This window comes from Ranitomeya imitator, chromosome 10 (genome assembly GCF_032444005.1).
Source record: "Ranitomeya imitator isolate aRanImi1 chromosome 10, aRanImi1.pri, whole genome shotgun sequence".
In the NCBI taxonomy this organism is placed as follows: domain Eukaryota; kingdom Metazoa; phylum Chordata; class Amphibia; order Anura; family Dendrobatidae; genus Ranitomeya; species Ranitomeya imitator.
Genome location: NC_091291.1, coordinates 134340521 through 134366772, shown reverse-complemented (window position 1 = coordinate 134366772; position 26252 = coordinate 134340521). Strand labels below are relative to the sequence as shown.

At 49.0% G+C, this 26252-nt stretch overlaps 1 protein-coding gene across 1 annotated transcript in view; it reads right to left on the bottom strand.

Annotated features, from left to right (window-relative positions):
• PPP2R1B (protein phosphatase 2 scaffold subunit Abeta) overlaps nt 1-26023 on the bottom strand; it is a 32545-nt gene extending 6522 nt beyond the window's left edge. Inside the window, exons 1-6 of the mRNA XM_069741780.1 lie at nt 25863-26023; nt 9163-9253; nt 6446-6546; nt 1504-1736; nt 1141-1288; nt 724-879 (exon numbers count right to left, since the gene is read on the bottom strand). Of these exons, the coding sequence (XP_069597881.1) occupies nt 724-879; nt 1141-1288; nt 1504-1736; nt 6446-6546; nt 9163-9253; nt 25863-25940 (807 nt within the window). The 5' untranslated portion in view covers nt 25941-26023. The remainder of the gene's footprint in view (nt 1-723; nt 880-1140; nt 1289-1503; nt 1737-6445; nt 6547-9162; nt 9254-25862) is intronic.
• Between the last annotated feature and the right edge of the window lie 229 nt (nt 26024-26252).

Below are 26252 nucleotides of genomic sequence, written 5' to 3'. Positions count from 1 at the left end.
CATGGTACAGATGAATGACCCTGGGAGATTTCACTACTTGAATTCTGCAAATATAACCTTTATGTTACAAATGACTCATCTATGCAGCATAGACTGAGCAATTAAAGGACACAGACGGCGCAGGCAGCAGCGGTGGAGACGCAACATTCTCCCTGTGCTACTCTCCACTTTAGCAATGGCAGGCGGCACTTTTGCACACAAAGTGATGTCGGCTCCAGTACTTTATATTGCATGTGCTGAAGAAACTTTCGGTTATCAAAATAAAAAGCAATTTTTCCCAGCATCTTCATAGGAAACTGAAAACATTTCCTCATTAATTTAGTGATAAACCTCTGGCCCTTCAAGAGAAGAAGGTTGATGTCTGCTCGAGTCAGGAGAGGGCGGCGAGCATAGGTGTGGCAAAATAAGACTAAACGCTGTATATTATGCAGCAGAAAATCCTACAGCCTTCTCTGAATTATATACCTGTACCTGACTAACCCTTTACAAGCAGCAGTGTCCTCCTATTAGCAGATTAACCCTTTGTAAACAGCTATGGCCTCTTGCTTTAGCAGATCTGCAGTATACACAGGACATATATGTGTGATAAATAGGTATCATGTATTTGAGAAAAGGCTTATAATATCATCTACTCATACTAGGGCTTTTCTCTCAGACGGGGTATTTCCACTTTTAATAAGAAAATGAATTAAAGAAAGCCATGTGTATCAGCGGAAGGTTTACCTCAGAAAACTTGTCAGCTACCATGTAGCGGACGCGCCAGGATTTGTCCTCCGTAGCTTGGCGGAGCGTAGGCATCACTAGGGCTTCAAGATCTTCTTCAGGAAGCAGCTGGGCGATGCTGACACAGGCTTCTACCGCCAGCAAGCGGACAGAGTCCTGCAGGAACAGAGAAACAACCTCTAGGGCTCGTGTGGATGACCGTAGCGTGCTATCTGACAAAACATCAGATTGTACGAGGACCAATGTTATTCTATGGGGGTGTGAACATGTCCAATTTTTCCTTGTACAGACTCTTGCAGCATGCCCGTGTTTCATCAGATCTGCGGATCGCACTCGGCCATGCAAGTCAACGAGTCTGTGGGAAACACCAGCCTGCGCTCGGCAGATCCCTCAGCCCATACCCCATCGCTCGCCTACCTGCTCGTCTGAAGCCAGGTTTGTAAACAGAGGGATAATGTCATTTTTCACATACTCCAGTTCAAGTACTTTAGCAAACTCCCCAAGCTTGGAAGCGGCAGCGCGGCGGACCATCGGAGTGTCATCAGAGCACAAGTTGCGGAAATGTCTAGTAAAAAAAAAAATTAACATTTCATAAGGACGACCTATGCGGGATCATTAAATATAAAATATATAAACATCTGTCCTTTCACTTTACATACGTTCCCTTCCATTCTAAGACCGCTGTTCATTATCAACCCCCTCCTACTAATCAGGTCTATTTCCCGCGCAGCTCTCGACAGTGAGGCTCGTGCGCGCGGTTTCTGCGGCGAGGACACTTACTGCCGGATCTCTGCCTTCACGGTACTCGACACTCTCGGGTAGCACACGCTGAAGAGGCCACACGCCGACGTGCGGGAAGTGAACCAGTCACCGCTGGCGAGACGTTTCACCAGCGGCACAAAGTGAGCTTCAAGGTCGACAGGAGAGTGTTCATGAGAGATCTTCCGCAAGGATTCCACCGCTTTGTCGCGAACCACGGTCTCTTCAACGGTGGCCAGGCTTTCCAGGGGCGGCTGCAAACACAAGACAGATAAATCAGATTCTAATCACAGTTATTACACAAGGTGCCATATTCAATGCAATGACCAGCAAGACACAGGCAGAGCAAGATGGCAGCCGGCCGCATCAATGACCATTCTAATTAACGGAGAAAGAATAACTCAACAGCCAGAGCAGCTGCCGCCGGCTATACCGCCCTAACCCATATGTACATCTCGTCATTTAAGAGGAAGCAGACGCCTGACACTTATGCAATTCAGATCAGGCATACCGAATCCAACATGGCCAACCTTCCTCAACATCTGTCATTGGGGCAAGTATCGAGACCCCCCTCATTCCATACACATCTAACAAGTATGGAGACCTTAGGGGGATGGGGGTGCCAACAGCTTCTCTAGAATGTGTCTGCTTTAATAAAAAAAAGAGAACAGTGGATCATGCATGCTGCAATCAAACATCAGCCGCCCGTCACAACAGACCCATACACATCAGGCTGCTTTCACACATCAGTTTTTTGCCATCAGTCGCAATCCGCCAAATTTTGAAGAAAAAAAAAAACACAGATCCGAAGCAGATTGTGAAAAACTGATGCGACAGATCTGACTAGCTGATCTGGCTAATTGGATCATATAAAAATCGGAGCTTAAAAAAACTGAATCCGGCACCCATAGGCTTCCATTCTCGCAAACGCCAGACCCTTCGCTGTCCGTTTTTTTTCGACGGACACAAAAAAAACGTTCCTTGTGCATTGTCTCCGGCCACTGGATCTGGCGAACGACGGATGAAACGTGAGGCCATCCATCGCAAATACAAATCTATGAGAAAAAAAAGTGATCCGGCAGCATCAGTCGCCGGATCCATTTTTTTTCCCAAAATTCGACGGATTGCGACTAATGGCAAAAAACTGATGTGTAAAAGCAGCCTAACATGGTGGTCCAGTCTTGTCGAAATTCCCCCAATGTGTATGGGCATCATTACTCCACAAAGGCAGAAATAAGGTAATAAGACCACGGGATCAGACACGGTAACTGTAACCAGGAGGCCCAGCAGCACCATTCACCATGCAGAAAGCAGTGCTGCCGGAGCAGAAATCATAATAACCCAAGTCTGCACACGGCTCAAGATCAAACCAGTGTCTGACCCCGCTAGGACATGAAGAAACATAACGAACCATCTACATTGGAAAGGGTCTGGCCATCCACCCACACACGAGATGCTCTGCAGACGCTCATCTAATGCATGTAGCCACAGTAAGGCTATGTGCACATGTTCGGATTGCTGCGGAAATTTCCGCGGCAATTCCGCAACTCCCTGCCGCGGGAAATACGCATGCGGAATTGGCATGCGTATTCCTGCTAAACACTAGCGTTTTACAAGCGTAATTAGCTTGCAGAATGCTAGCAATTTCCAAGCGATCTGTAGCATCACTTGGAAAAATGAAGGAAGGTTGGTCACACTTGTCAAACATAGTGCTTGACAAGTGTGACCAACTTTTTACTATTGATGCTGCCAATGCAGCATCAACAGTAAAAAGATCTAATATTAAAAATAAAAAAAAAATAAAAATTAAAAATCGTGATATTCTCACCTTCCGGTGCTCATGGCAACTCCCATTCCCACCGATGCCTCGCTAAGGCCTGGGCTGGATCCGGGGGCCACCAAAAGGTGAGTATATAACTATTTATTTTAATTTTTTTTTTTTTTTAACAGGGATATGGTACCCAGGGCCTGGAAGGAGAGTCTCCGCTCCTCCACACCTGGGTACCATCCGCACATGATCCGCTTACTTTGCACATGGTGGGAATAGCCCCATGAGGAAAGTAAGCAGATCAATGCATTCCTATGTGTGCGGAATCCCCACGATTCCGCACAAAGAATGAGCATGCTGCGTATTTTTCCGCAATGCAATTCTGCCACGGAAAAATATGCATTAGCACAGCATTGCGGAATCCCATTGAATTCAATGGGTTGTGTTGTGTATGTGTTTTTTGTGGTGAAAAACGTGGGAAACATGCATACAATCCGCAACGTGTGCACACAGCCTTAAGGTATTCCCATCTCAGGAGGTGAAGACAATGGCTAGGATGGACCATCGGTCATTATCTCACAATGGAGAAGTGAGAATAACCCTATGCTGACGGATTGTGGGAGGACGGTGAGTAAGACCTCTGGGAACACCGCTGACCCTGAGAATGAAGGGCCACATATTCCCAGTCAGTCAGTGAAACATAGCGCCATTCCAGTGATTGGGGCCAGTTGTGGTTTCCTGCACAGGTGTGCGGCCGGGAGCCTCCCTGTGAAAGGAACGCAGCTCTTCGGCCCCTCTTTCTCAGGATTGGTGGGGGTCCAGGGTGCTGGATCATCAAGTGATGGTTTATACAGAATGACCAAAATTGGAATACCCTTTAAAAACGTTAAAACAACTCTTTAGGGCATTTTCTTTTTTTTAAGCGCTTGAGACTTTTTTTTATTTGCTACCCGCGTGTGCTCAGTGACTTCTAGGACAGGTTCTAGTCTGATCCTAGGATCTGAGCACTGCTGTGCGATAACCCGCCAGCAAATGAGTAAAACCCATCTAAAGATGCAGGTCAGGAGCGCGAGGACTCACGTGGAGAATGAGGTGCGGTGTCACTGTGTGCGGATTACATTCCTCCGACGCGCACGGTCTGAGCGACCGCCGATGACTACTAATCCCGCCGCACCAGAAGCTTATTATGTGGACACTTATAGGACCACCTGGAGCTGCCTGTTGTGTTCCTGCCGCATCTGCTGCCGACATACATAAATTACTTTCAACTGAGCCGGTGACGTGGAGAGAAACATTTCACAGCTGCCAAAGTGAACGCGAGTGTGGGCCGGGAGCCAGGAGAGTAGGGCCCCCCAGATGGCACCTAACGTCTCAATGCCCGCAACGCTTGCAAGCCTTTCGTTCCAGAAGGCGGAAAAGGCTCAGAAGAGATCTAAGACTTTGGCAGCTTTACTTGCTGACGCACAGAGTAGATTGGCAGGGAAGTGGGGAGCCAGATGCGAGCTTTGTAGCTGGAGCCAATGGAGGACAAAGCGGGACGAGGCAGAAGTCTATTAACAACTTTCATGTTTGATGGAGTTAAGGCCGGGAACAACGAGAGTCGAGAAGAAAAAAAAAGATGGACGCAAAAATGGCTGCCGACGGTGTGCAAACTAAAGCTACGAAACGCCCCATCTATGCCAAGAAAAGCGAACAGTTGGAGACGAGCCATAACGGCACAGGACGGGTGTGGGGGAATGGGACAGCTCAGCACTGATAGTTGCCGTTTAACCCTTTAGATTACAATTGCTGACAGCAGCACTTAAGCAGTATGTTCCGGTTACATGGCAATGGTGGGTTACACCGGAAGCCCCCATCAAAGCCATCCGTTCACGCATACACAGGTCAGCACGTGGACAATATCCTACAATGCTTATATTGTTGCAACAAACTGCAGGGTCAAGTCCCCTAGTGTGGTAAAAAAAAGGAAAAATACCTATGAATAGAAATGAAAGAAAATTTGCAGGACCCTGTTCTAGCGGCCACCATCAGTATTTCATGACCACTGAACGGGAGCCCTGTGAACGGTCTCCTACCTCCCGGCATACATGGCCCTTCCTCTGGAGCAACGACAATGTTGCGGCACAAAAGGCGTTGCACCAGGCCGGCTAATCAAGAGGAGTTGTAGAGTAGAATAAAGCTCACAAAGCTGGACCAGGCTCCTGCAAAAGGATTCGCTCATTTATAGATACAAGTCCCCCCAATAAAAGGTAAGGTTATCACAAAAGAAAAAAAAAAACACCTGTTTTCCCTAAAGGAAAGGAAGTATAAACCCCGATTCTGCCACTATGGGCGACGGCGTCACAAGCCCGACACAAGCCGTATCCAGATCTACAGGTAGTGGATAACAAACCCACTCAGGCCGGCGTAATTAGCAGATTGCAGGAACTTTTGTGATTTTTTCCCCCCCCCCTTTTAATTGTGATAAATGTTTATCTTTTATTGACGGGAACTTTTTGATTAATCAGACCTTGGATATATTCCTTACCTCGCTTTTTTTTGTTAATTCATTTCTAGATATGAATTTTTTAAAAAATAAACCAAGATACTAAAAGCTTAAATCTCTCGTCCAATTCCAAGAGAAAAAAAAATAAAGTATCCTAATACATTTAGTAGTGCCAGGTTTATAAAAGTCTGATCAAAAAAATAAAATGATTTAACCCAAATGATAAATGCAGCAGGAAAAAAGAAAAAAAAAAAAAAAGAAAAAAAAAAGGAAGAAGTGCTTGTAAAAATTAGGTCTGAGGAGGTGTCCGTAGAGAGGGTTCTCATCATCATAAATGGGTGGTACAATACCATCCTCAGAGGTGGCCGGTTTCCTAGGCAACAAGCACATGCTTACAAGCGTTTTGCTATGGAGCTTGCAAGTGCTGCTTTGAAGCTGTCCAGATGGATGGCTCCGATCTGCCTCGACGAGTAAGTCCATGTAATTTCACCCTATACATTGATTCCTACTCTATAGAGACTAGAGTAGGAAAAAAGTAACCGAAGCTTGTCTAAGCAATGTCTACAGTATGAAATAGAAAAAGAGTGCTGCAATTTTAGCTTTTTTTTTTTGGGAGTTTCCCCTTTAAAGAACATCTACAAACGATCCATCTATTAACTGCTTAATTACAATAACGACCGATAATAAAAAAAAAAGAACCAAACACTCACAAGCAAACAATGCACAAATTCCGGTCCGCCAACCAGAGTGGTGAAGCTTCCCAGCTGCTCGGCCAGCGCCAGGAGAACCTCGTCTTCATCGTATATGGTATCTAGGAAAGAAGGAGAAATACTGAAAAGCTCTGAATCAGAAGTAGATGTACATCGCATGGGTCCGATTTACTACACAGCAAATTGTTCTGATTTTTGCAGATTTGAACTGCCACAACATGTAATTGCCCTCATCCAGCGCCAAATGTGAAAAATGGAGACGCTACGGCTCTCAGTAAATGACACCATTTTTTTTTGTCCAAACTTGATTTTTTTTTCCAACACAAATAAAAAAGAACCTATACAAGTTTGGTATCTGCGAACGTGTAATGACCTGCAGAATCATAATTACAGGTCAGTTTTAGCATTTGGTGAACATGATAAAACAACAGTGTCACTGTGCTTGATTAGCAGCAAACTCGCCTGACCTTAAAGGGAACCTGTCACCCCCAAAATCGAGGGTGAGCTAAGCCCACCAGCATCAGGGGCTTATCTACAGCATTCTGTAACACAAAAGAGAATGAAGCAAAAAACAAACATTGATCACTTCACACAAAACTCCAAAAATGGGCCAGAGAAAAGTATTGGTACCCTCAGCCTAATACTTGGTTGCACAACCTTTAGCCAAAATAACTGCGACCAACCGCTTCCGGTAACCATCAATGAGTTTCTTACAATGCTCTGCTGGAATTTTAGACCATTCTTCTTTGGCAAACTGCTCCAGGTCCCTGATATTTGAAGGGTGCCTTCTCCAAAATGCCATTTTTAGATCTCTCCACAGGTGTTCTATGGGATTCAGGTCTGGACTCATTGCTGGCCACCTTAGAAGTCTCCAGTGTTTTCTCTCAAACCATTTTCTAGTGCTTTTTGAAGTGTGTTTTGGGTCAGTGTCCTGCTGGAAGACCCATGACCTCTGAGGGAGACCCAGCTTTCTCACACTGGGCCCTACATTATGCTGCGATATTTGTTGGTAGTCTTCAGACTTCATAATGCCATGCACACGGTCAAGCAGTTCAATGCCAGAGGCAGCAAAGCAACCCCAAAACATCAGGGAACCTCCGCCATGTTTGACTGTAGGGACCGTGTTCTTTTCTTTGAATGCCTCTTTTTTTTCTCCTGTAAACTCTATGTTGATGCCTTTGCCCAAAAAGCTCTACTTTTGTCTCATCTGACCAGAGAACATTCTTTCAAAACATTTTAGGCTTTTTCAGGTAAGTTTTGGCAAACTCCAGCCTGGCTTTTTTATGTCTCGGGGTAAGAAGTGGGGTCTTCCTGGGTCTCCTACCATACAGTCCCTTTTCATTCAGATGCCGACGGATAGTACGGGTTGACACTGTTGTACCCTCGGACTGCAGGGCAGCTTGAACTTGTTTGGATGTTAGTCGAGGTTCTTTATCCAACATCCGCACAATCTTGCGTTGAAATCTCTTGTCAATTTTTCTTTTCCATCCACATCTAGGGAGGTTAGCCACAGTGCCATGGGCTTTACACTTCTTGATGACACTGCGCACGGTAGACACAGGAACATTCAGGTCTTTGGAGATGGACTTGTAGCCTTGAGATTGCTCATGCTTCCTCACAATTTGGTTTCTCAAGTCCTCAGACAGTTCTTTGGTCTTCTTTCTTTTCCCCCATGCTCAATGTGGTACACACAAGGACACAGGACAGAGGTTGAGTCAACTTTAATCCATGTCAACTGGCTGCAAGTGTGATTTAGTTATTGCCAACACCTCTTAGGTGCCACAGGTAAGTTACAGGTGCAGTTACTTACACTAATTAGAGAAGCATCTCATGATTTTTCCAACAGTGCCAATACTTTTGTCCACCCCTTTTTTATGTTTAGTGTGGAATTATATCCAATTTGGCTTTAGGACAATTCTTTTTGTGTTTTTTTCATTTCAGACAAATTAAATGAAGATAATGATAACAAAGAATTTGTGTTTGCAATCATTTTCAGGAAGAAACTGAGTATTATCTGACAGAATGGCAGGAGTGTCAATACTTTTGGCCACAACTGTGTCTACAGCACTACAGAATGCTGTAGATAAGACCCGGATGCCGGTGGGCTTAGCTCACCCTCGATTTTGCGGGTGACAGGTTCCCTTTAACCCTATAGAGAATCTATGGGGTATTGTCAAGAGGAAGATGAGAGAACCCAGACCCAACAATGCAGACGAGCTGAAGGCCGCTATCAAAGCAACCTGGGCTTCCATAACCCCTCAGCATTGCCACAGGGCGATCGCCTCCATGCCACGCCGCATTGATTTGATGCAGTAATTGATGCAAAAGGAACCCAAGTATTGAGTGCATTTACTGAACATACATTTCAGTAGGACAACATTTTGGATTTTAAAATCATTTTTTAAGCTGGTGTTATAAAGTATTCTAATTTACTGAGATAATGACTCTTGGGTTTCCACTGGCTGTAAGCCATAATCATCAACATTAACAGAAATAAACACCTGAAATAGATCACTCTTGTGTGTAATGACTCTATACACCATGAGTAGAGCAGAGTCAGATCAACAAGATCAGGATCCAGAGGGGACCCTAACAAGGCCACAGCACGCCATACCGGGATAGATGGGACCATACACGTGTGGCTGCACAAAGCTGGGGGTCCGCTCCAGACTCCTGTGATAGCCGTCCCATATATCACAACATTACTACATACTTACCAGTGAGAAATGGAAGCAGCTCCGTCCTGGTCCTCTCCACCCCCAGAGCCAGCGCTATGGTGGACAACTTCTTGATGCTGTTCAGACGTAGCTGCAAGAAAAGAAGGACCGAGCATTATTGGGAGTACTGATGAGATCGCAGGGATGGAAAACAAAGACACCAAGAAAGTTTTTACTTTTCTCACAGCAAAGCTGAAATTCTCACACAGCTCCGGCACCCGCAACACCGGTCAATGGGGCCGATGTATAAGAGTATCATTAATAGACAGCTCAAGACGGTGCTAAAATGTGCAGGATTTATCACACTGGGGTTTGTCTAGTTTTAACGGTTTTCCATTCTCAAAAAAGTGGACTTCGAACAAGTAAAAACCCACATTGTACTCACCCTTCCCTGGTTCAGATATGTCTCCCCGCTGCTGCCCCATCTCTGTGTTCTGGCTGCAGTGGTGACATCACGACTAGAACACGGGGGCTCAGCCGATGTGGTGACATCACAACGAGAGCCGATCACTGAATATGGGGGCTCAGCCGATGTGGTGACATCACGACTAGAACACGGGGGCTCAGCCGATGTGGTGACATCACGACGAGAGCCGATCACTGAACACGGGGGGCTCAGCCGATGTGGTGACATCACGACTAGAGCCGATCACTGAACACGGGGGCTCAGCCGATGTGATGACATCACGACTAGAGCCGATCACTGAACACGGGGGCTCAGCCGATGTGATGACATCACGACTAGAGCCGATCACTGAACACGGGGGCTCAGCCAATGTGGTGACATCACGACTAGAGCCGATCACTGAACACGGGGGCTCAGCCGATGTGGTGACATCACGACTAGAGCCGATCACTGAACACGGGGGCTCAACCGATGTGGTGACATCACGACTAGAACACGGGGGCTCAGCCGATGTGGTGACATCACGACTAGAACACGGGGGCTCAGCTGATGTGGTGACATCACGACTAGAACACGGGGGCTCAGCCGATGTGGTGACATCACGACTAGAGCCGATCACTGAACACGGGGGCTCAGCCGATGTGATGACATCACAACTAGAGCCGATCACTGAACACGGGGGCTCAGCCGATGTGGTGACATCACGACTAGAGCCGATCACTGAACTCGGGGGCTCAGCCGATGTGGTGACATCACGACTGGAGCCAATCACTGAACACGGGGGCTCAACCGATGTGGTGACATCACGACTAGAGCCGATCACTCAACACGGGGGACTCAGCCAATGTGGTGACATCACGACTAGAACACGGGGGCTCAGCTGATGTGGTGACATCACGACTAGAACACGGGGGCTCAGCCGATGTGGTGACATCACGACTAGAACACGGGGGCTCAGCTGATGTGGTGACATCACGACTAGAACACGGGGGCTCAGCCGATGTGGTGACATCACGACTAGAGCCGATCACTGAACACGGGGGCTCAGCCGATGTGATGACATCACGACTAGAGCCGATCACTGAACACGGGGGCTCAGCCGATGTGGTGACATCATGACTAGAACACGGGGGCTCAGCCGATGTGGTGACATCATGACTAGAGCCGATCACTGAACACAGGGGCTCAACCGATGTGGTGACATCACGACTAGAACACGGGGGCTCAGCCGATGTGGTGACATCACGATTAGAACACGGGGGCTCAGCTGATGTGGTGACATCACGACTAGAACACGGGGGCTCAGCCGATGTGGTGACATCACGACTAGAGCCGATCACTGAACACGGGGGCTCAGCCGATGTGATGACATCACAACTAGAGCCGATCACTGAACACGGGGGCTCAGCCGATGTGGTGACATCACGACTAGAGCCGATCACTGAACTCGGGGGCTCAGCCGATGTGGTGACATCACGACTAGAGCCAATCACTGAACACGGGGGCTCAACCGATGTGGTGACATCACGACTAGAGCCGATCACTCAACACGGGGGACTCAGCCAATGTGGTGACATCACGACTAGAACACGGGGGCTCAGCTGATGTGGTGACATCACGACTAGAACACGGGGGCTCAGCCGATGTGGTGACATCACGACTAGAACACGGGGGCTCAGCTGATGTGGTGACATCACGACTAGAACACGGGGGCTCAGCCGATGTGGTGACATCACGACTAGAGCCGATCACTGAACACAGGGGCTCAACCGATGTGGTGACATCACGACTAGAGCCGATCACTGAACACAGGGGCTCAACCGATGTGGTGACATCACGACTAGAGCCGATCACTGAACACGGGGGCTCAGCCGATGTGGTGACATCATGACTAGAACACGGGGGCTCAGCCGATGTGGTGACATCATGACTAGAGCCGATCACTGAACACAGGGGCTCAACCGATGTGGTGACATCACGACTAGAACACGGGGGCTCAGCCGATGTGGTGACATCACGATTAGAACACGGGGGCTCAGCTGATGTGGTGACATCATCACTAGAGCCGATCACTGAACACGGGGGCTCAACCGATGTGGTGACATCACGACTAGAACACGGGGGCTCAGCCGATGTGGTGACATCATGACTAGAGCCGATCACTGAACACAGGGGCTCAGCCGATGTGGTGACATCACGACTAGAACACGGGGGCTCAGCCGATGTGGTGACATCACGACTAGAACACGGGGGCTCAGCCGATGTGGTGACATCATGACTAGAGCCGATCACTGAACACGGGGGCTCAGCCGATGTGGTGACATCACGACTAGAGCCGATCACTGAACACGGGGGCTCAGCCGATGTGGTGACATCACGACTAGAACACGGGGGCTCAGCCGATGTGGTGACATCACGACTAGAACACGGGGGCTCAGCTGATGTGGTGACATCACGACTAGAACACGGGGGCTCAGCCGATGTGGTGACATCACGACTAGAGCCGATCACTGAACACAGGGGCTCAACCGATGTGGTGACATCACGACTAGAGCCGATCACTGAACACAGGGGCTCAACCGATGTGGTGACATCACGACTAGAGCCGATCACTGAACACGGGGGCTCAACCGATGTGGTGACATCACGACTAGAACACGGGGGCTCAGCCGATGTGGTGACATCATGACTAGAGCCGATCACTGAACACAGGGGCTCAGCCGATGTGGTGACATCACGACTAGAACACGGGGGCTCAGCCGATGTGGTGACATCACGACTAGAACACGGGGGCTCAGCCGATGTGGTGACATCATGACTAGAGCCGATCACTGAACACGGGGGCTCAGCCGATGTGGTGACATCACGACTAGAGCCGATCACTGAACACGGGGGCTCAGCCGATGTGGTGACATCACGACTAGAACACGGGGGCTCAGCCGATGTGGTGACATCACGACTAGAGCCGATCACTGAACACAGGGGCTCAACCGATGTGGTGACATCACGACTAGAACACGGGGGCTCAGCCGATGTGGTGACATCACGACTAGAACACGGGGGCTCAGCTGATGTGGTGACATCACGACTAGAACACGGGGGCTCAGCCGATGTGGTGACATCACGACTAGAACACGGGGGCTCAGCCGATGTGGTGACATCACGACTAGAGCCGATCACTGAACACGGGGGCTCAGCCGATGTGGTGACATCACGACTAGAGCCGATCACTGAACACGGGGGCTCAGCCGATGTGGTGACATCACGACTAGAACACGGGGGCTCAGCCGATGTGGTGACATCATGACTAGAACACGGGGGCTCAGCCGATGTGGTGACATCACGACTAGAGCCGATCACTGAACACGGGGGCTCAACCGATGTGGTGACATCACAACTAGAGCCAATCACTCAACACGGGGGACTCAGCCAATGTGGTGACATCACGACTAGAACACGGGGGCTCAGCCGATGTGGTGACATCACGACTAGAACACGGGGGCTCAGCCGATGTGGTGACATCACGACTAGAACACGGGGGCTCAGCCGATGTGGTGACATCACGACTAGAGCCGATCACTGAACACGGGGGCTCAGCCGATGTGGTGACATCATGACTAGAGCCGATCACTGAACACGGGGGCTCAGCCGATGTGGTGACATCACGACTAGAACACGGGGGCTCAGCCGATGTGGTAACATCACGACTAGAACACAGGGGCTCAGCCGATGTGGTGACATCACGACTAGAACACGGGGGCTCAGCCGATGTGGTGACATCATGACTAGAACACGGGGGCTCAGCCGATGTGGTGACATCACGACTAGAGCCGATCACTGAACACGGGGGCTCAGCCGATGTGATGACATCACAACTAGAGCCGATCACTGAACACGGGGGCTCAGCCGATGTGGTGACATCACGACTAGAGCCGATCACTGAACACGGGGGCTCAACCGATGTGATGACATCACAACTAGAGCCGATCACTGAACACGGGGGCTCAGCCGATGTGGTGACATCACGACTAGAGCCGATCACTCAACACGGGGGGCTCAACCGATGTGGTGACATCACGACTAGAGCCGATCACTCAACACGGGGGCTCAGCCGATGTGGTGACATCACGACTAGAGCCGATCACTGAACACGGGGGCTCAGCCGATGTGGTGACATCACGACTAGAACACGGGGGCTCAGCCGATGTGGTGACATCACGACTAGAGCCGATCACTGAACACGGGGGCTCAGCCGATGTGGTGACATCACGACTAGGGCCGATCACTGAACACGGGGGCTCAGCCGATGTGGTGACATCACGACTAGAGCCGATCACTGAACACGGGGGCTCAGCCGATGTGGTGACATCACGACTAGAACACAGGGGCTCAGCCGATGTGGTGACATCACGACTAGAACACGGGGGCTCAGCCGATGTGGTGACATCACGACTAGAACACGGGGGCTCAGCCGATGTGGTGACATCACGACTAGAGCCGATCACTGAACACGGGGGCTCAGCCGATGTGGTGACATCACGACTAGAACACGGGGGCTCAGCCGATGTGGTGACATCACGACTAGAGCCGATCACTGAACACGGGGGCTCAGCCGATGTGGTGACATCACGACTAGGGCCGATCACTGAACACGGGGGCTCAGCCGATGTGGTGACATCACGACTAGAGCCGATCACTGAACACGGGGGCTCAGCCGATGTGGTGACATCACGACTAGAGCCGATCACTGAACACGGGGGCTCTGCTGATGTGGTGACATCATGACTAGAGCCGATCACTAAACACGGGGGCTCTGCTGATGTGGTGACATCACGACTAGAGCCGATCACTGAACACGGGGGCTCAGCCGATGTGGTGACATCATGACTTGAACACGGGGGACTCAGCCAATGTGGTGACATCACGACTAGAGCCGAACACTGAACACAGGGGCTCAGCCGATGTGGTGACATCACAACTAGAACACGGGGGCTCAGCCGATGTGGTGACATCACGACTAGAGCCGATCACTGAACACGGGGGCTCAGCCGATGTGGTGACATCACGACTAGAGCCGATCACTGAACACGGGGGCTCAGCCGATGTGGTGACATCACGACTAGAGCCGATCACTGAACACGGGGGCTCAACCGATGTGATGACATCACAACTAGAGCCGATCACTGAACACGGGGGCTCAGCCGATGTGGTGACATCACGACTAGAGCCGATCACTCAACACGGGGGGCTCAACCGATGTGGTGACATCACGACTAGAGCCGATCACTCAACACGGGGGCTCAGCCGATGTGGTGACATCACGACTAGAGCCGATCACTGAACACGGGGGCTCAACCGATGTGGTGACATCACAACTAGAGCCAATCACTCAACACGGGGGACTCAGCCAATGTGGTGACATCACGACTAGAACACGGGGGCTCAGCCGATGTGGTGACATCACGACTAGAACACGGGGGCTCAGCCGATGTGGTGACATCACGACTAGAACACGGGGGCTCAGCCGATGTGGTGACATCACGACTAGAGCCGATCACTGAACACGGGGGCTCAGCCGATGTGGTGACATCATGACTAGAGCCGATCACTGAACACGGGGGCTCAGCCGATGTGGTGACATCACGACTAGAACACGGGGGCTCAGCCGATGTGGTAACATCACGACTAGAACACAGGGGCTCAGCCGATGTGGTGACATCACGACTAGAACACGGGGGCTCAGCCGATGTGGTGACATCATGACTAGAACACGGGGGCTCAGCCGATGTGGTGACATCACGACTAGAGCCGATCACTGAACACGGGGGCTCAGCCGATGTGATGACATCACAACTAGAGCCGATCACTGAACACGGGGGCTCAGCCGATGTGGTGACATCACGACTAGAGCCGATCACTGAACACGGGGGCTCAACCGATGTGATGACATCACAACTAGAGCCGATCACTGAACACGGGGGCTCAGCCGATGTGGTGACATCACGACTAGAGCCGATCACTCAACACGGGGGGCTCAACCGATGTGGTGACATCACGACTAGAGCCGATCACTCAACACGGGGGCTCAGCCGATGTGGTGACATCACGACTAGAGCCGATCACTGAACACGGGGGCTCAGCCGATGTGGTGACATCACGACTAGAACACGGGGGCTCAGCCGATGTGGTGACATCACGACTAGAGCCGATCACTGAACACGGGGGCTCAGCCGATGTGGTGACATCACGACTAGGGCCGATCACTGAACACGGGGGCTCAGCCGATGTGGTGACATCACGACTAGAGCCGATCACTGAACACGGGGGCTCAGCCGATGTGGTGACATCACGACTAGAACACAGGGGCTCAGCCGATGTGGTGACATCACGACTAGAACACGGGGGCTCAGCCGATGTGGTGACATCACGACTAGAACACGGGGGCTCAGCCGATGTGGTGACATCACGACTAGAGCCGATCACTGAACACGGGGGCTCAGCCGATGTGGTGACATCACGACTAGAACACGGGGGCTCAGCCGATGTGGTGACATCACGACTAGAGCCGATCACTGAACACGGGGGCTCAGCCGATGTGGTGACATCACGACTAGGGCCGATCACTGAACACGGGGGCTCAGCCGATGTGGTGACATCACGACTAGAGCCGATCACTGAACACGGGGGCTCAGCCGATGTGGTGACATCACGACTAGAGCCGATCACTGAACACGGGGGCTCTGCTGATGTGGTGACATCATGACTAGAGCCGATCACTAAACACGGGGGCTCTGCTGATGTGGTGACATCACGACTAGAGCCGATCACTGAACACGGGGGCTCAGCCGATGTGGTGACATCATGACTTGAACACGGGGGACTCAGCCAATGTGGTGACATCACGACTAGAGCCGAACACTGAACACAGGGGCTCAGCCGATGTGGTGACATCACAACTAGAACACGGGGGCTCAGCCGATGTGGTGACATCACGACTAGAGCCGATCACTGAACACGGGGGCTCAGCCGATGTGGTGACATCACGACTAGAGCCGATCACTGAACACGGGGGCTCAGCCGATGTGGTGACATCACGACTAGAGCCGATCACTGAACACGGGGGCTCAGCCGATGTGGTGACATCACAACTAGAACACGGGGGCTCAGCCGATGTGGTGACATCACGACTAGAGCCGATCACTGAACACGGGGGCTCAGCCGATGTGGTGACATCACGACTAGAGCCGATCACTGAACACGGGGGCTCAGCCGATGTGGTGACATCATGACTAGAGCCGATCACTAAACACGGGGGCTCTGCTGATGTGGTGACATCACGACTAGAGCCGATCACTAAACACGGGGGGCTCAGCCGATGTGGTGACATCACGACATGAGCCGATCACTAAACACGGGGGCTCAGCCGATGTGGTGACATCACGACTAGAGCCGATCACTGAACACGGGGGCTCAGCCGATGTGGTGACATCACGACTAGAGCCGATCACTAAACACGGGGGCTCTGCTGATGTGGTAATGGCGGATGAGAGCTGATGTTTTTAGCCTGGGGTGTCAAAAATCCATGGCCAAATCCTAGGCTACTAATATCAGCCGGCAGCCGTCTGCATAACCTTTACTGGTTATTAATTATAGAGGGACCCCACATCATATTTTCCTAGGGTCCCCCATTTTACTAGCCAGTAAACGCTAAGTAAACAGCTGTGAACTGATATTTATAGCCTGGGAACCTCCATGAGTATTACCTCCTCCCCATGCTATCAAAATCAGCCCCCAGCCATCAGCTTTCCCTCTGCTGGTTAAGAAAATTATGCGGGAGCCCACGCCATTTTTTTCAGAAAAATAATCTTTTAATAATTAAATACATGTACAGTAACGTGCACCCACACTGTACTTATTGCATTTGTCACTGACATCTCTATAACTGTTATGTACATTTACTGTATGTAATCTATCTATTCTATGCTGTCAGGTCCTGCTGTGAATTCACAGTACATGAATTGCCAGCTTTTATTCTAAGTAATATATACAATATATGTGTGTGTCACTGACATTATATATCTATGTATTCTATGTGTATATATCTATTCTATCCTAATCTGTCACTCTGATTTTACTGTATGTGGCAGATGAATCTATACATCTCGCTCTCCATCTATCTAATGTTTTGAAGAATATTTCCTTTGAGAACTATGTGTAAATGACAGAATTGCTCTATATAAAAGCTCATGTTAAAATCACATTGCAATCAGATGCTAGGTGTGAGAAATCGGACTGTACTCGCATTACACTCGTGCGACTCTCGGCAGTGAGAATCGGACCAATTTTTTATACGTTTAATGTGACTCCAGCCTTTAAGCTAATTACTAAGCCCACACATTGCAATGAGGGCTGCTCCAACTCCCCCAGGGACCCCCAGTCATCACATGAGGCAGATTTACCACCTCCCAGGCCAGGATGAGTCTTCCCCTGAATTTATCATGTCATGAGCTGGATCCCGGATCAGATCCTGCACCGTGGGCGTCACTGGCTCACACACAAGTCATTATACAGGAACACTCCACAGATTGCAGCTATGACTACGGGATGACGTTACACCAGGACGGGCCATTATGGACACATGCTGATGAGTGTGCACAGCTAGGGGGGGGGAGGAACACGTGATCCATCAGCCTTTGTTGATGGCGCCTGATATGTTCTTACATTGGTAAGTTGTACAGTAAGCAAGTTCGGACAGGCAACCTTACAGTGCGTTCCTCTCTACGGACTGAGCACCTGTGTATAAATAGGTACAACCCCCCTGTAATCACTCCATCAGTGGTCCCTTAAGCCGCCAGTCCAGAAGCGTTTACGGTTCATTCCTACTACGGTCAATCCAAAGCTGAGTGGTGGCTAATAAACGGGACGAGTGCACGGTACCGGCCGATCGCCATCCCAGCAGCCGACACGTCACCTCTCGACGTGGAAGTGAGCGGAACAGGAATAAACCTTGAGTGATCTGTACAGAGGATCCAATTCTTTTAAGAGGTCACTTTTATTTCACCAAATTTGACAAATCACAGAGGCAGGCCAAGGTTTTCATCTGATCCATTGTCACGAGACTGTCGAGTTTAGGGCCAGAAAGTCACACACTGTCCATGCTAGGAACGTGACACATGGGCCACAATATAGCACAACCAGCCGGGGCTTTGACAGATGTCCTCGATAAAGACCTCACGCAGGTCGAATTGCTGGACACTATCAGTTCCTTATCCTTGAAGCCGGATCTGATGATAAATCAGATTTTTTTGCAAGCAAGAAATATCTCTCATTTGTGTCAGTGCTGAGGTTCTCTATATTCATGTCACGAAATCAATAGCCTTTTATCAAGCACGACCACTTTCATAGATTTCCGGCTTCTTGTTACCTACGTGGATGCGTGAATTTGGCTTTAATTACAAAAAGAAAAATCAACAAATGTAGAACAGATGCAAACGGGAGAAGATGAAAAGTTGGAAGCCACATCAAAGTTCAGCTGAACTTTCATGTGGTCATATCAGCACAGAAGTTTATAAATTCAGAGTAAGGCTCCGCACCTCCTGGTGTATGGGGGACGGTGGGAACTAGTGATGAGCGAGTGTACTCGTTGCTCGGGTTTTCCCTAGGACGCTCGGGTGGTCTCCGAGTATTTGTGACTGCATGATTTACAGCTTCTAGCCAGGCTGAGTACATGTGGGGGTTGCCTGAATGCTAGGGAACCCCCACATGTAATTAAGCTGCCTATCAGCTGTAAATCATCCAGCTGCTGCAGCGAAGAAAACCAAGTCCCTGGAAGAAAACAGTCTCCGAGCACTTACAAATACTCGGAGATCCCGAGTGTGCTGGGGAAAACCCGAGCAACGAGTACACACACTCATCACTAGTGGGAACGTTACAGTGCACATCGGCATACGCTCTCGACATATACTGCTGACGACACAGCGCGCACAGACACAGCGCGCACTCAGCCTTACAAACTCCCAGACCGAACAAGCTCACTGACAGGTTCTCAAGTCAACTCATTCTGCAGCCAGCAATGTGAACGCGAACCTATGAAAGGTCGTAATTTTTTTTATATATAATTCAACAGCAAAAATTATTTTGAGCCAAAAACACATCCATTTGAGAAAAGAAAAATGTCCATGGCGGGTGGCACGCTTACAAATTTGTCCAAGACATACTTTTGCTGCTACAAACATAGTAACATAGTAACATAGCTAGTAAGACCGAAAAAAGACATTTGTCCATCCAGTTCAGCCTATATTCCATCATAATAAATCCCCAGATCTACGTCCTTCTACAGAACCTAATAATTGTATGATACAATATTGTTCTGCTCCAGGAAGACATCCAGGCCTCTCTTGAACCCCTCGACTGAGTTCGCCATCACCACCTCCTCAGGCAAGCAATTCCAGATTCTCACTGCCCTAACAGTAAAGAATCCTCTTCTATGTTGGTGGAAAAACCTTCTCTCCTCCAGACGCAAAGAATGCCCCCTTGTGCCCGTCACCTTCCTTGGTATAAACAGATCCTCAGCGAGATATTTGTATTGTCCCCTTATATACTTATACATGGTTATTAGATCGCCCCTCATTCGTCTTTTTTCTAGACTAAATAATCCTAATTTCGCTAATCTATCTGGGTATTGTAGTTCTCCCATCCCCTTTATTAATTTTGTTGCCCTCCTTTGTACTCTCTCTAGTTCCATTATATCCTTCCTGAGCACCGGTGCCCAAAACTGGACACAGTACTCCATGTGCGGTCTAACTAGGGATTTGTACAGAGGCAGTATAATGCTCTCATCATGTGTATCCAGACCTCTTTTAATGCACCCCATGATCCTGTTTGCCTTGGCAGCTGCTGCCTGGCACTGGCTGCTCCAGGTAAGTTTATCATTAACTAGGATCCCCAAGTCCTTCTCCCTGTCAGATTTACCCAGTGGTTTCCCGTTCAGTGTGTAATGGTGATATTGATTCCCTCTTCCCATGTGTATAACCTTACATTTATCATTGTTAAACCTCATCTGCCACCTTTCAGCCCAAGTTTCCAACTTATCCAGATCCATCTGTAGCAGAATACTATCTTCTCTTGTATTAACTGCTTTACATAGTTTTGTATCATCTGCAAATATCGATATTTTACTGTGTAAACCTTCTACCAGATCATTAATGAATATGTTGAAGAGAACAGGTCCCAATACTGACCCCTGCGGTACCCCACTGGTCACAGCGACCCAGTTAGAGACTATACCATTTATAACCACCCTCTGCTTTCTATCACTAAGCCAGTTACTAACCCATTTACACACATTTTCCCCCAGACCAAGCATTCTCATTTTGTGTACCAACCTCTTGTGCGGCACGGTATCAAACGCTTTGGAAAAATCGAGATATACCACGTCCAATGACTCACCGTGGTCCAGCCTATAGCTTACCTCTTCATAAAAACTGATTAGATTGGTTTGACAGGAGCGATTTCTCATAAACCCATGCTGATATGGAGTTAAACAGTTATTCTCATTGAGATAATCCAGAATAACATCCCTCAGAAACCCTTCAAATATTTTACCAACAATAGAGGTTAGACTTACTGGCCTATAATTTCCAGGGTCACTTTTAGAGCCCTTTTTGAATATTGGCACCACATTTGCTATGCGCCAGTCCTGCGGAACAGACCCTGTCGCTATAGAGTCACTAAAAATAAGAAATAATGGTTTATCTATTACATTACTTAGTTCTCTTAGTACTCGTGGGTGTATGCCATCCGGACCCGGAGATTTATCTATTTTAATCTTATTTAGCCGGTTTCGCACCTCTTCTTGGGTTAGATTGGTGACCCTTAATATAGGGTTTTCATTGTTTCTTGGGATTTCACCTAGCATTTCATTTTCCACCGTGAATACCGTGGAGAAGAAGGTGTTTAATATGTTAGCTTTTTCCTCGTCATCTACAACCATTCTTTCCTCACTATTTTTTAAGGGGCCTACATTTTCAGTTTTTATTCTTTTACTATTGATATAGTTGAAGAACAGTTTGGGATTAGTTTTACTCTCCTTAGCAATGTGCTTCTCTGTTTCCTTTTTGGCAGCTTTAATTAGTTTTTTAGATAAAGTATTTTTCTCCCTATAGTTTTTTAGAGCTTCAATGGTGACATCCTGCTTTAGTAGTGCAAATGCTTTCTTTTTACTGTTAATTGCCTGTCTTACTTCTTTGTTTAGCCACATTGGGTTTTTCCTATTTCTAGTCCTTTTATTCCCACAAGGTATAAACCGCTTACACTGCCTATTTAGGATGTTCTTAAACATTTCCCATTTATTATCTGTATTCTTATTTCTGAGGATATTGTCCCAGTCTACCAGATTAAGGGCATCTCTAAGCTGGTCAAACTTTGCCTTCCTAAAGTTCAATGTTTTTGTGACTCCCTGACAAGTCCCCCTAGTGAAAGACAGGTGAAACTGTACAATATTGTGGTCGCTATTTCCTAGATGCCCGACCACCTGCAGATTTGTTATTCTGTCAGGTCTATTAGATAGTATTAGGTCTAAAAGTGCTGCTCCTCTGGTTGGATTCTGCACCAATTGTGAAAGATAATTTTTCTTGGTATACTGATCAACATACTGATGGCCTTCAATATTAGCCGTGTTCTGATATCACAGTTTATAAATGATTCACTCTCGTTTATTTTATGGCACCAACAAATTCTGCAACGCAGTACAGGGATAGATCCCATTTGAATCAGTCCCTCTTCCCAATCTAATTAACTTATTTCAGTCAAATTGGAGTCAATTCCAAAGGAAGCCAAATAACAGAATGTACTGGACACAGGTGGATGACACTGGTGATCTAGAAACGGAGTGGTATGTGGGAGTCTATTTGCACCAGTAGCCATGGCGGTGGTTTGTGGCCGCTGCCCAGGAGAGGGAGAACCGCCTCTTACCTGTCGGCACCCGCTGCTCTTCTTTTGATTTTCCAGCTCGGCATGATGATATGCATGCGTGACATCACATCAGCTGGGCTAATCGATAGAAGAGCCCCAGATGTCGGCAGGTAGGAGGTGGTTCTCCTGCTCCTGGGCAGCAGCCACAGACACTATGACGGCCAATGGAACGGGCTGTGAGAACTGATTAGTGCTTTCCTTGTGACAAATGAGTTATAAGTAGTATCTTAAATACACAAGAAATAGGTTTAATGCTGGATGAAAACTGTACTGCTGAAATCAAAGTGCTGAAGCAGAAGCAGCGCCGCTCACTGCCACATCTGGAGCCGAGAGGATATGTGCCGGGCCCGCAGTTATCATGCACTGGAATAACAAAAGAATAGGCTGCGTGCACGTTTCCTGGCAGGCACCGGTCAATGCAAGGTCCTCACCACCTCCACATGCAGAAGTGGAGAGTAAAGGTATGTGCACACGTTGTGGAATCCATTGCGGATTTTTCCACGCGGATTTTGTGCAGATTTGGTGTGGATTTCGCCTGCATTTTTACACCTGCGGATTCCTATTATGGAATAGGTGTAAAACGCTGCGGATTCCACACACAGAAAATACATGCTGCGGAAAATAAACCGCTGCGTTTCCACGCAGAATTTTCCACAGCGGATTTGGTTTTCCATAGGTTTACATTGAACTGTACAACGCATGGAAAACTGCTGCACCAAATCCGTAACGTGTGCACATACCCTAAGGCCATGTTCACACATAGCGTTCTGTCCCTGCTGGTTCTCCCGCAGCGGATTTGATACATCTGCAGGGCAAACCCGCTGCGGTTATCCCTGCAGATTTATCGCGGTTTGTCCTGCGGGTTCCGCTGCGGGATTTTACCCCTACTATTGATGCTGCATATGCAGCATCAATAGTAATGTTAAAAATAATAAAATTATGATATACTCACCCTCTGACGTCCCGATCTCCTCGGCGCTGCAGGCGGCGGTCGGTTCCAAAGATGCTGTGGGAGAAGGACCCTTCGTGACGTCATGGTCATGTGACCGCGACGTCATGGTCATGTGACCGCGACGTCACCACAGGTCCTGGTCGCATAGCAAACCTGAGACCGGACGGCCGCGTGCAGCGCTAAGACTTCAGAGGTGAGTATATTATGATTTTTTATTTTAATTCTTTTTTTTTTTTACTCAAATATGGTTCCCGGGGCCTGGAGGAGAGTCTCCTCTCCTCCACCCCGGGTAGCAACCGCACATTATCCGCTTACTTCCCGCATGGTGGGCACAGCCCCATGCGGGAAGTAAGCGGATCAATCCATTCCTATGGGTGCAGAATCGCTGCGATTCTGCACAAAGAAGTGACATGCTGCGGGTTGTAAACCGCTGCGTTCCCGCGCTATTTTTCCCACAGCATGTGCACAGCGGTTTGCATAGGGTTTACATGTTACTGTAAACGCTATGGAAACTGCTGCGGACCCGCAGCTGCAAAATCGGCGCGGTTCCGCGGTAAAAACCGCAATCTGTGAACATAGCCTAAGAGAGCCTCTAAGGAACATCACAGGGGTAAATCCGACCTCCGCCCCATTGAAGGTCCCATTCTTGACCACCAATAGAACTTATATCTTTCATACACTTAGGACAAATCTTGTGTCTAAAAGCTGCAAATATCCTTTATAAAAAAAACAAAAACAAAACACTGATTGGGCTATGCGGATGCAACACACCCTGGGTGAGCCAGTCTATATCGTGTGTAGTAATATGGTTGGGGGAGGGTTTACTGTGTAATTAAAGAGGTTGTTCCTTTCTGGGCAACCCCTTATTAAATGGCTCCAGGAAGAGAACAGTCGGCACTCCATCCTTCTACAGAGAGCTGTTTGTTGTAACGTTATTCCATCCGATCCTCAGCCACCTTACTCATGGCTATAAAACGCATCACACGTTTGGGGACCGGAATTGAGTGGTTTTAGCATATACGGAATAAAGTTACACTAAACAATGAGTTCTCCCTGGTGCCGGCTTTTCTCTTACTTGATTACACTGACATCCCGCCGAGCTCCCCGGATGACGCCCGTACACGTGTGGTGGTTTTCTTGTGTTAAATAAAACTATACCAACCCACTGATCCAGTGCCGCAGCTCCGCTCCCAGCCCTGTGCTCCCTGCTGGTCTCCTGACATAAAGACTGACCGTCACTTCCAGAGAACAGGTGTGTATACGGCATACTAAGAGCATCCATCTCCATATATAAACCAACAGGTAAAGCTGCACTCTAACACTTTAGCATGAAATATATGAAAAACACAAAGATACGCATAAATTGGCCAGTTCATGTGTGCCCATCAGCCACGACAAGGCGATCCTCTCTGCTGGGAACCAATCCTAATGTGACTCCTCTCCTGGGCGGTTTTAATCACTGAAGGGACCGACCTACCCATATAAATGCAGGCTTCAGCCCAGGAGAGGAATCACATTAGGCTAGATTCACAGCACAGAAGATCGCCTTGTCATGGCTGCTGGGCACACACATGAATTGGCCAAATTATGCGGTGTCTTTATTTTAATCTATTTTCTAGAGGAATAACCTTAATTCCAATTTCATGTTTGCATGCTATAGTGTTACTGCGTGCAACTTTGTTAATTTGCTGACAATGTCACGTGACCGCTGCAGCCAATCAGAGGCCACTGATCGGCTGCATCCTTCCCGGTTTTTGTCCAAGTGGTAGAAATCGTCTGTTGAGACAGAGACTTGAGGGCTGCAGCCCATCAGCGGCCGCTGCACCCTGGGGCTATTTGGCGCAGTAGTGACCTTAGAACGGCCGCCCCTCGGCCAGCAGCGCCACGTAAAAGTCACTGTAAGCTGGGACTTGTCTCGCTGCAAAAAATTATAATGAGTCTCTAATTTTCCACAAAAATAACCTGATTCTTTCCAAACCGGATTTGTTTGGCGATTGGTTTCATGCCGGATTCTCTGGAGGGGGGGTAGAGGACGCCGCAGGGCAGGCGAGGACGGTTTTTTAACCCTACGTTCTGGGGCTAGGAGACGCCTACGACCACATACAATGGCCGGTTAGGCTCGTCCTTCGATGCCGCCATCATGGGGGCGATGTGGTCGTCCGGCGACGTCTGTGGCGATTACGCTCCTAGGCGAGGCGCCACCACTCGTCGCCCTGGTAACCGTCACTCCGCTTTCCCTGGCCCTGAGTGGCAGCCATAGTGGGGGTCACCCAGCTCTCCAGGGATACATAACATAACACTGGGGGGGGTAGGGTCACGTACACAGGCTCCTGTCACGGCAGGGTGGCCGCTGGCTCACTGGCCGCTCACCTGCACGTCCTCGTTCCTCAGCTCGTCTATCAGCACGGCGATGGGATACAAAGAGTCGTCTCCGTCGGCTCCGGCCATCGTGACACCGGCTGCGGCTTCGTCTTCCTCGCCCACTCTCGGCCTACTTCCGCTCTGGAACGGGAGAGGAGCGCCGAGTACCGGAAGTGACGACAGGCTGCGGCGCTAGCAAGCCACACCTCCTCAGGGAGGCTGTAACGCGCAGGCGCAGTAGCCGTGTGTTGTGTAGTCCTCGCTCAGTGTAACATCCTCGGGAAGCCTCGTGTCGTGTTTACTGCGGCAGAGAGGATAGTAGTGTGATTAAGCAAAATGTAGGAAAACTACGGCTATGGCAACCAAAGATAGGGAAGAAACCAATCAGAGAGGAGCTTT